Raw genomic sequence first — 11,351 nt, forward strand, 5'->3', positions numbered from 1 at the left:
CACTATGGCCCCACACGCTATCAGGATCTGCTCTGATACCATTTATAATTCCCCGGCCCCATTAACCTTGCATAATATTATTCTCTTTGGCCCGTGGGCCTCAAGGCTTTAAAACACGTTGTGCCATATTAAGGAAGCTGGAGGTTATTAACTAGTCCAGGAATCTCTCCTTAGACGATGTGGGACTAAAGTTTGTACACCCTCACCGATCTCCCAAACCCCCTGGTACTTGCTATATTCTTGGTGGGAACACCTCACGGATCTCCTGGGCGGGTCTGGTACTTGCCGTATTCTTAGGTCATCACAATAAAGCACAATCTAGGGTTTTTCTAGTGCTAAATTATGTCTAACAAGAACATATTCTAATAGTAAGAGAAGGAAGGAAAGAAGTACAAGATATATATGATAGGTAACTCATATGGTAACAATAAAGAGAAGGAAAGGAATAAAGCATATTTCTTCCTTATTGTTATCCTCCATATAGATCATTTCCTTTTTAATGAATGGAAAATATATTGAGGAAAAGGGTAGAAAACAAGCAAAGGCAAATTGGCAAACCAAGGGAGGGCCGCTAAACAAAAGAGTTAAACATCTAAAAAAGATGATACATTAAAAGCTTTGGGTGGGGGAGGGAACAATAATCAAAAGGGGAGCAAGCTAGGGGAGTCCATATAGATCATTATTCCACAAGCATCCATCAAATGCATGTCCTTTCTCTGGATCAGAGTTGGATAACATCTTCAAAGGTATTCATGAGAGATTCTTTCATGACCACCAAGATATCCACATCCTTCTTGCCTTCCTCTTGAGGGAGGATAAAACACAAATTAGGTCCTGGATTCCCAAGCATAACTTGATTAGGTTTCCCCCACCCAAAGTCAGTAGTGAGGAAATCCAATTTGCTCCATGTTGACAGAAAAAGTGTATATGTAGCCATAGGATTTTTTCTGTTCACTTCATAGTGGTCAATAGCAGATCTCACATAGTCCTCTGTCACCAATTTGATTGAATCTTGCACCATTTGAACCGCGAATGACAATGGTTTACTTGTTAATTCGCCTGCACTGCAAAGACAACCAGTGTGGAAGATGGCATTGCCAAAGTATCCTTTTGGAAATGGAGGATTGAATTTTGATCTGAGATCTACTGGAAATACAAGCTTTGTCATTTCGTCGGCTTCCATCTTAAGTGATTCAGTCATGATACGCCATGTATAAGCTGCTACCACTACAAAGCTAGAACATCTCTCTATTAGCCCATCTTCCATGGCTGATCTTTTCAATTGTTCCAATCTTTCCACATTGAAGCTGAAAGATTTTATCAAAAAAATTTCATCTTCAGATGCCGTAATGGTTTTTGGCAAATCTTTTATCTGAAAGAATTCATGGTGAGGGAATTCAATCTTAGGATGTTCTCTTGCTTTCATTACAGCTCTGTCAAGGAAAGGCAGGACAGTTATTGGTGAGCCTTTTGCAATTTCTGCCCATGAACTTATAAATTCCATGGCACATAGTCCATCAACCATGCTGTGGTTTATTGCTACTCCAAGAACAAATCCTCCACAGTTAAACCTGGTCACCTGAGGATGCCAAAGAGCAATGCAATATGTATATCTATTAGAGTTTATTGAAGCCCTTGTGCCAAATTTGTATGTTACTAATTGCTAATAGAACATACCTGAATTGCTAGTAGAGGTACTTCTAAAATGCTTTTGGTAGGAGGAAGGGTATGAACAAGTTGTCCTAGTATTCCAAAATTTGACTTGGTAAGGTTACCTAAGGCTTCAAGTTCATGAGTTGTGGTTGCTTCAATAAATGGTACACCTTCTCCTGTACATTCAACCACTAGTCTCCCATCTGAACCGACTATAAGCTTTCCGGCGAGCGGGTAGTAGTGTACTAATACCTCAGCCAATGCTTGTTTGATCACTTCAAATACATTATCACTACTTCTTGTGGATGGTTTATAGGAGTACACTGTGGAGATTATGAGGCATTGGTACTGGTCTACATTGGACAAGAAGAATAGCCCTCCATTTGTTTTCGATGCCGGCTTAACTATGACAGGTACCGACTTCGTTACCAGGAAATTTTCGTTCTTCCCAGCTGACTCCATTTAGCTGTTTCTGCAATGAAATTGAAAATCAAAACCAGAACATAATGTTTAGAACTGTTTCTAACTAACATGCATGATGAAACTACTATAGTCTGTCTTTATAAGCCTATGGCCGATTTGTAGTATTGCATCAGGTTGACAGTTGGCACTTATTATAATCAGCCATAAGTCATCTACCTTTTTGCGTGATCCTCTCGTTTGTCTTTCTTGGAATCTCCATGTAGCCAAACCACATTAAGTTGGGATAAAGTTTTAGATGTTTTTTGTAAACTACTATATGGAATTGTGGTTTTTTGTAGGTTTTGTGGTATGGTTAATTATTATTCAAAGGTCTTATTTACTAACATAGCACGTATAAAAACTGACAAGCTAGATTTGGGCATGCAACAGCCTTCTAAAGCTCAAGTTTCTGATTCAATGAGAAGAAAAACTAATTAAGAGTTACTACACTTCCCTTGCCATCTAGTAAATTGGATGGATATGATTCACGATTTGCTTAAAACTACAAGAATTCAAGTTTGTAGTAATGAATCCAGTGATTTTATCACTTTGAACTTACATTTCACCATGAATGTACTTTCCACCACATTTTCATAATTTTACTCTATTTTTATTTTTTTCATAACTTTCACTTAAGGCCTCATTTTATGAATTGTAAATAAATTTAGTAATGTTTTTTCAGGGTTTCAATTTTAGATTATACAAAAACATCTTCTACTGACATTTTTACTTTATCTTCTTACTCTTTAGAAATTTTAATTTCATACAATTAAAACAATGAGTGCTATGCATTTGGGGATTAGCCAATTTGTATTTATTTATTTTATGGGTAAAGGTAAAGGCTTATCACTATGAACTTCAAATCCTACCATATGGGAGAATGATGTGGCAGTTTCGAACTACTGAATAGACAAGACATTTCAGATAATCTATATGTCTCAAATTTCAGACTCAAAATCTAACATAAACCCTTATGTGTTAGAATGCATACTCATGTATGTCCAATCACTTGTACTATCCGCCAACTATGATTGTGCATTATCCCATTTTTTGGAAATTTTGAAGCCCTAATTGAAAACTTAGTAAATTTTGTTCAGTTAAAACTTGACATGTGAAAAGGGACCTAAAATTTGGGCACCATCTAATTATGCCACTTGGAAAAACAGGCTCACTTCAAGACTGTGAAGGAATCTTTTACCCATAAAATAATATTAAATAATTATATAATTACACAATCGCTTGTCGAAAAACCCATAATTGTATTATATCTTTGAATTTAATCTATAATTTTTGTATGAAAAATCATGCCATTTATAATGGCTAACTCATCATATAATTACATAAAGAAAAACATAGTGGCGATAAAGTTTTTTTATTTTTATTTTGGTAGTAGTGATGGTCATTTTATATAGAATATTCAAATATATTCTTTTTTTTTTTTGGTGGAAAATATTCAAATATATTCAATAACTATAAATGGGATAGATAAAAATGCATAATTGTATGATTAAAAAATTTCTTTTTAAAACAATAAAATTGTAATATCATAGAAATAAAGCAAACGATAGCTAGTGATTTCATAAAGAATGTAGAAAATCAAAATGATCTAATATGCTTCTAGTAATTCAGAATAAAAATAAGAAGATATATATTTCAAAATACTTTTTTTTTTTAATCTAAAAAATATTAAAATAAAAATTAACAAAGGTTAGTTTAATCATTTCAAGAATCAATACGAAGTTTTTTTTTATATTTAAAAGTCAATGCTGTGATAAGAAATTACCTCTTTTAAAAGGAAGCAAAACTTATACATTATGAACTCAAAAGATGACAAAATAATTAAAAAGATAATTTGATTGATATGATAAGAAATTACATTTATCTTGTAACCAATATTTTACTTAAGCAACTAAAAATTGTTGAATGTCTAGAAAAAGGATGGTATAGTATTTTCATAGTTCCAACAAAGCCAGGCCTCTACCCAAAAAAAAAAAAAGCCAGGCCAAATGCATTAAATATATATATATACACAAGCAGGTCATCAGTGTAATTAAGCAAAAGAACATCAAACAGATTATTTCTTCATCTAATTTCTCTCCTTTTCTTTTGCTTTCTAGAGACAGTAAGACAAAGCGCGAATGATGGTGATGGTGATGGTGATGATTGTAACAACTATAATCATTTTAGAAGTATTATTTTCCATTTTGGGTTTTTATGCTTTAATTGGTAGAAGAAAAAAAATACAAAGAGTAAACTGAACCAAGGATTTTATCATCATAATTAATAATGTTAAAATTATAATTATTAAAGGTTGATATTAGTTATTGGTTTATAATGTTAATAGTGATATTGGTAATGATGAAGAATGCTGCTAGGTTATCTTAATGGGTTATGAAGAAGGAAAACACTTGCATTGTTAGTGAACTAACAGAATAAAGGAACAGCATAATTTTTTCAAATAAATCCCTGAAACTCTAGACAAAAATGTAAGTAGGTGTATATTAGGGAACATATTGTAACCACACTACTGGTTTCGGATGATAATATCATTATAATATGGCGAAATTTTATTTGGTAAACATCTTAACATGCCGAATTGCAATCAAGGGGAGAGAGAGAGAGAGAGAGAGAGAGAGAGAGTACCTCAGTTCTTAGTTGCAACAAGATCAATAGGATGTTTGCTACCAACCTTATTCTCTCTACCAAGGTGGGAAGGAAGATGGAGAAAGATTTGCTCTTTATAGAGAGTGTGTGTGTGAGAGAGAGAGAGGGGGGAGAGAGAGAGAGAGAGAGAATGAATATTTTAAAGAGAGTTTTAATAAGTTGCAAACAAATTGATGGATACTCCATACAACTTCAATACAAAATTTTCTTTGAATATAAATGTAGAGTGGAATGGGAAAGAAAATAAATTGTGGAGAGGGTGTTTCAAATTTAATGACAGATATGCACCACCTTAAATTGAGTCTTCAACTTATTAAAATAAATCTAATATTAAAAATAAAAAGGGGGGGGGGAGAAAGATAGCTCCTGACTGCATGTGCCCTATACCAGTGCGGGAGCCAATAAGAGGAGTTAGGGCATCAATCACAGGGGCATGGAGCTGTCATTTCGTCTTCCCTGTGAGAGGGTGTAGGCTATATGAAGCCTAGCAGCAATCCTTCGCTCTAAAAAAATGGGTTTATTAAAACACAAAACATTTATATAATTTTAAAAATTAGAAAAACAAATACAAGGAAAAATATACAATACAAAGTAAGCCATACCATTAAATTATGGCATCAAATTCAACGATACAATCCACCCATGGGTTGCCCAGATGGTTAGGGCAAATTGGGGATTGTGCGGATAGGCGCACGGTCCCAAATTCGCTGTGCTAGTCTCCCTCGAGAATTAGTGGAGGTGCACGTAAGCTGCACAGACACTGGTTTAAAAAAAAAAAAATCAATAAAGCGATGGCACGTTCTTTCCCTTTAATTAATCAGATTTTGAAATCGGGGCATGAAATAAAATATGAATTCCCAATCATTCTAATCATATATCTTGGGACATAGTGTCTCTTCATACATGGTGAAAAGAGAATCTCCCCATCAGAAAGAGCTGAATCTTTTGATTAATATCAGAGTGATATATTTTGGTGGTCCTATATCATGCAACCTAATTTAAAATTGAGATACATATCAGCAGGATTGGGTGGTTTGACTAAGAAGCAGTCAATCCCGATTCTTTAATATCAAATCTAACAATATCGGATAGAATTTAGCGATTTCAATTTATTCTAATATAATTTGAAATAGAATCAAATCATAATCAATGGAGACCAATCCCATACCTAATTTCGAGTTTTAAAAACCTTATATAAAGCTCTATTTTATTTTTATTTTTGTACAAAAGGCTTCAATATTGTTCATTTTAAGTGAAGTACTGTTTATGTTCTGAGTGTAAGTGTATTCTTTATTACTTGTGGGAGTTGGGACTTCCGACTAAGATCTTCTCCGGCGCTGGCGTTCAGTTACATCCAATGACTAGGAGCATTCTGGGCACACACCCCAGCACTTGGATGCTAATCCTAAAAGATTCCAACCATCAAAAGTCTATTGTGGTATTACTGAAGACGATCTGAATCCATAATCATTTAGGTTATGTGTTTTTTCATGGTTGTCACCATAGTTGGAAAACCATGTTTTGACCGGGAAGACTCGCCCGAGTTGAGTCAAAATTTGAGATTCTTGGTCAAGACTCGCCCGCCCTATGTTAAAAAAAATAAGACTCGAGACGAGTCAAGATGATTCTACATTGACTCGGTTTTTTGGCCAAGTCTTGAAAAACCCACCGAATCTGATCATTATATCAAAAGACGCTTAAAAAGAAATCAAAAAAAATCTCTTTACAATCCCAAATCCCAAGACTCCTAACTTAACAACTTCTCCTACTCCTTTCCTTTTACCAAAAGAAACTTGGGATCTAAGAAACTTCATGTATTCCTAAATCCAAAGTTCTTATTTTATTGGAACTTGGATTGTTGGAAGGTATAATTTATATTTTCTAATCCTTAACCCTAACCTAACGTTCTAACTAAGAGAAAGACTCTTGCCTACAACTCTCGAATTATTGATATGTGATTTTTTTTTCCTTATGCATTTTCATATTTTTCTGTATTTTTATGATTTATTTACATATTTATTGCATTTAAATATATATAAAATAGAAAAAATAAGACTCGGCCTAATTGGGTTTAACCAGGTCGACTCGCTAGGTTTTTGACCGAACGAGTCAGGTCGAAAAACCAGATTTTCCAACAATGGTTGTCACGTTGGTATTATTTTTTTATTTTTTATTTTTTACATCATTCTTTCTATTTTCTATAATAAATAATAAATAAAATCGTTACAGTTACTGAAGTGACATTCATGTTATAGAAAGCTATAGTGGGCCCCAAAAACAAAAGGATATAAGATGTTGACCCGAAACAAGAGTTCTTTAATCGAAATAAAAAACTTGTCTTCACCGTCTGAAGTTTCAGCCACTTGGGCTGTGCCCGCTAGAAGTATTGCTGGTTCTTGAGGTTCCTTCATGTCTTTCTTATCTATAAGCAAATTCTTATCTACTTAGAACCTACCTAATATCTATGCTTGAAGTAGGCAAAATTATGTCAATATTTCTATTCAAATTAGTATTTCTATGTCGGAGATACATTTTTTGTTCTTCTTATAATTCTGTGCATTTGGAATAATTTTGCATACAATATGGTACAAATATATTGTATGCATGGTAAAATTAAAAAAATATGAATATGTATGAAATACATATTAACAGAAGTATATTTTCTATTCTATGGCAATGGTGGTGAAGATGGTAGAGGAGGTGGAGGTGACAGCAATGGTGGTGGATATGTGGCGACAACAATAGATGCAATGGTGGTGGATATGTGGCGACAACAATAGATGCAATGGTGGTGGTAATGGCCACGGTGGTTGTGGCGACAATGAATGTGGTGGTGGTGGTAGCAATGGCAGCTGCTGCAGTGGTGGCAGTAGAGAGAGAGTCCAGTGAATCTTCACGTACGTAAATGTATGTGAACATCCTTGGTCCATGGATGTGGCATCTATTTTCTCTCTCCTCATTTAATAGATATCATATGCACAGAACAACAACTGTTAAGTGAGTTGTGGTGTGCAAAAATCTCATACTCACCAGGAGGTCTCGAATTCAACCCCATGGCTGTTACCTACTTCCCTCTCTACCTATAAAAATTATATATATATATATATATATGGATCAAGGACGGTCACGTATATTCACTTACACGAAGATTCACCACTCTCTCTCTTTTTTTCTTTTTCTTTTTTTTGTAAATTCACCGCTATCTGTCACATCACATATATACATGTTTTGTTCCGATTTATTTTAAACTTGCCAGACTCTCAAATCAATGGAATTTATCATAGGATTGTATGCACATCGAATTTTTCTATCCAACTATATAATCGCATTGAATATGATTTCATTTATAATTATATTTTAAATTCCAAAAGTTTAGAACCAGTCAACACTATACATTTTATTGGTAAAAGATTAAGAATGATTGGAGAGAGGTAGGAGCCCAACAAAACCTCTTAAAGCCAAATACAGGACGTACCAGTACATACCCTCCTCAAAGAAGTATTCCAACCAAACCCAAAAACAAGTATAAAATATTAATAAAATATAAAGTGAAGGTACTATATAGTTAACATATTGAAAAATTAAATATTATAATCACATAACTGTCTGTTCCCATAAGCAACCTTATTATAAAAATTTTGTGAATGAAAGGGAAATGAATATTGATGGTTGGTCAAAACCAAAGTTTTGATTCTGCAGAAAGCGTTTGAGAACCCCTGCTGATGGCAATGCCGAATGTTGGGGTCCTCTTATGGCTAAGCACTAGATTGTAATTGATTCTCTCTTTTTCTTTTGGTTCTTTTTATTTTTTTTTAAATAAAATCTGATATTTTATCAAAAAACGAAAGGGATGATGTAACAGTAAAAATAAATAAATAAATAAACAAAATAAAAGACTTAGACTTTTTAATAATTTTTTGGAGAGTTCACACAGACAAGTAGAGAATTGCTTTCTGAGCTGAAGGCCTACCACATGAATAGTTGGTCCCATGTTGGTGAAAAAGAAACTACAATTGCCAATCTCAACGGCCACCAAGGTGACCAAAAGAAAATGACCTCTAGAATGACCACAAAATATTGATTGTTGGTCCCAAGTTGATGAAAAAGAAACTACAATTTCCAATCTCAATGGCCATCAAGGTGACCCAAAGAAAATGACCATCTAAGTGACCGCAAAATATTGATTGTTGGTCCCATGAGGCTTACTTGGATAAAATTCTCAAATGGGAAAAAAAATGCTGACTGGTCATGTGGCTCCTGCATCCAGGAGTGTAGAAAATTATTGTCATGTCTCTCATGAAATAAAAATTCCATCCACACTGATGCTTTGCCACCCACGTTGATGAAGGGACCATGCAACAAGATAGCCTAAAATAAAATAAATAAAGCAAAGCAGATACAGTTCTTGCTGCATATTCAATGGTGTAGTAGAATCATTCTTTTCATATTCTTTCTTTATGGTACGATCATTCTTTTCATATTCTTTTTCTATTTTAATTGATAATATCACTTTATGTCAAAGAAAGAGAAAACTATATGAAAAGGAGAAGAAACAAAGCCAAAAGATCACCTCAAATGGGGAATCAAAACCTAAGCTCCCCTGTTTAAGGACATACCCTAGAAGGGGGAGGAAGAGCAACATGAAGCAAAATGATACACAAGCAAAAATGAAATACAACAGACTCCCCTGTTTTTCTAACTAAATTTTTAGTAAAGGAAAATTCTTCTCCCATTATTCCTTTTATATGAAGTTCCTTCATGAAGCATGAAGATTTGTTCATCTTCACTGTGTAAGCTTTCTGCTTCAGATTCTACTTCATAAAGAATTTCATCCACATCAGAGATTTTTTCTCTAAATAAGATTTCTAACTCTTGTTCATCAAGAGTCATGATCATTTTTCTTGCACTTTATCCTTTTTTAGAACACTGTGGTGCATAATGACCTTCATCATTGCAAACATAACAACAACACTTTTTTAAATTCTTTTTAACAAAATGATTCTTTTTCCTAATATATATATATATATATATATATGCATATATTTGAAAACTTATTTTTCTTCCAAATTTTCCACTTGAAACTTTTCCTACTTGCTATAGTAAGTTTCTTGGCAATATGACAACCTATTTTCCGATTTTCCTTAGGAATTCTATCATTACAACTTTGACTATAGGCTTTACTGCTAATTTGATTTTTAACTTGCTTTTTAGCTTTCACCTCTAAACAGAGGTCTGCTGTCATTTGCTATCATTCTCAATACATAATTAATTCTAAATCCTAATGTATCTTACTTATTTATTTTTTTCTAAAAATTCAGATTAACCCTTTAAACATAACTCATCCCATGGGCTTGGGAGTTTAATAGAGAAATGTGGTAACAAAATAATTTTACCTAACTGATTTAGTAGATAAAAATATTTTTGAAATATTTAAAAAAAAAAACTTCTCAAATTAACAAATATTACACAATTCTAATTTTGAGAGAATATAATTTGCATCTTCCTGAAGAATTTTTTTTATCAGCTCCTCCAATGAATTCTTCTTTTAATTTTTTTGTAAATTGTTAGAATATCTTCTAAATTGATAAAATCTGCAAGTAATTTAGCTTTATGGTGGGGAATGTTTTTAGATTTTTGGTGAAAGATCATAGCATTCCTCTCATTCCATAAATGGAAAATAGTAAAACAAAAGACAAGACAAGCTATACCACCAATGGAGTCTCCACCAAACTACTTAGCAACTCACTCGGATGTGGAGGAAACTTGTGTCGAGGGAAAAATGAAGGCCAGCAAACTCCTTGTGCATATAGTTTTGGAGATTGCATACTTGCATTAAAAAAAGTAGGATTATTACATGTTCCTAACACTTCTTTTGTAACACACACTAGAAGGTAATGCTTATATATAATCTCCCTTTCTATCTTCTGTTTATGGCCATTCACAATGTATACTTGTTTCTAGGATCTATTATATCAAGTTATCGTCGTCTAAGAAGGTCGACTATTGATTTGACAAGATCAAAGTGCCTAACACCTTCCCCAGACCATACCCTAACATGAAAGGAAAAATAACAAAGAAAACCATACAATATTTAGAGTGTTTCAAATTCTTTGGTGCCAGATTCCAATTGAGACTTACCAACTCCCAGTCAATTTCAGGATGATTCAAATTGGAATCCATGAAAAACTATCCTATATGGCTATACCCAAATCCAAGCTTTTAAACCTTGACTAGAATGTGAATTGATTGAGTTGGAAAGAAAAGGAAAAATTAACCTTCATACCCATTACAGCCAAAGCACTCACCACAGCCCACAAAAGGCCCAGAGAACTCAAAACTTTCTATGCATCTTAAGCAAAAGTTCTAAAGGCTGAAGCACATGTTAATTCTGGGTCCAAGCACTTCTACATAGTGGGCCTGACCTTTAGAAGCTTGGTTGATTTTTAATTTTGCTGAGGCCATGTTTGTTTGCAAGGAAATTTTAAAAGAATCAAACTGAGAGAGAAGAAATTTTTGTAATCATCACTCCATGTGATTGTGTAAACTTCTTAAACTTTTTATCATATTCAAGA

General features: G+C 33.7%; 1 protein-coding gene across 1 annotated transcript; it reads right to left on the reverse strand.

The window, feature by feature from the left end:
• Positions 1-721: 721 nt before the first annotated feature.
• LOC122064766 (omega-hydroxypalmitate O-feruloyl transferase-like) lies at positions 722-2,115 on the reverse strand. Its single transcript, XM_042628524.1, has 2 exons — positions 1,678-2,115; positions 722-1,579 (listed from the first exon to the last, which is right to left on the reverse strand). The coding sequence occupies exons 1-2, from the start codon at positions 2,113-2,115 to the stop codon at positions 722-724; spliced, it is 1,296 nt and encodes a 431-aa protein (XP_042484458.1).
• Between the last annotated feature and the right edge of the window lie 9,236 nt (positions 2,116-11,351).

Source organism: Macadamia integrifolia, unplaced genomic scaffold, assembly GCF_013358625.1.
Source record: "Macadamia integrifolia cultivar HAES 741 unplaced genomic scaffold, SCU_Mint_v3 scaffold1752, whole genome shotgun sequence".
NCBI classification, from domain to species: Eukaryota; Viridiplantae; Streptophyta; class Magnoliopsida; order Proteales; family Proteaceae; genus Macadamia; species Macadamia integrifolia.

Bases quoted from the DNA above. Each gene is read 5' to 3' on its own strand.
- LOC122064766 (XM_042628524.1), bottom strand. From the start codon at position 2,115: ATGGAGTCAGCTGGGAAGAACGAAAATTTCCTGGTAACGAAGTCGGTA. The intron at 1,580-1,677 runs GTATGTTCTATT...TGGCATCCTCAG, and splicing joins TACCTCTACTAGCAATTCAG to GTGACCAGGTTTAACTGTGG.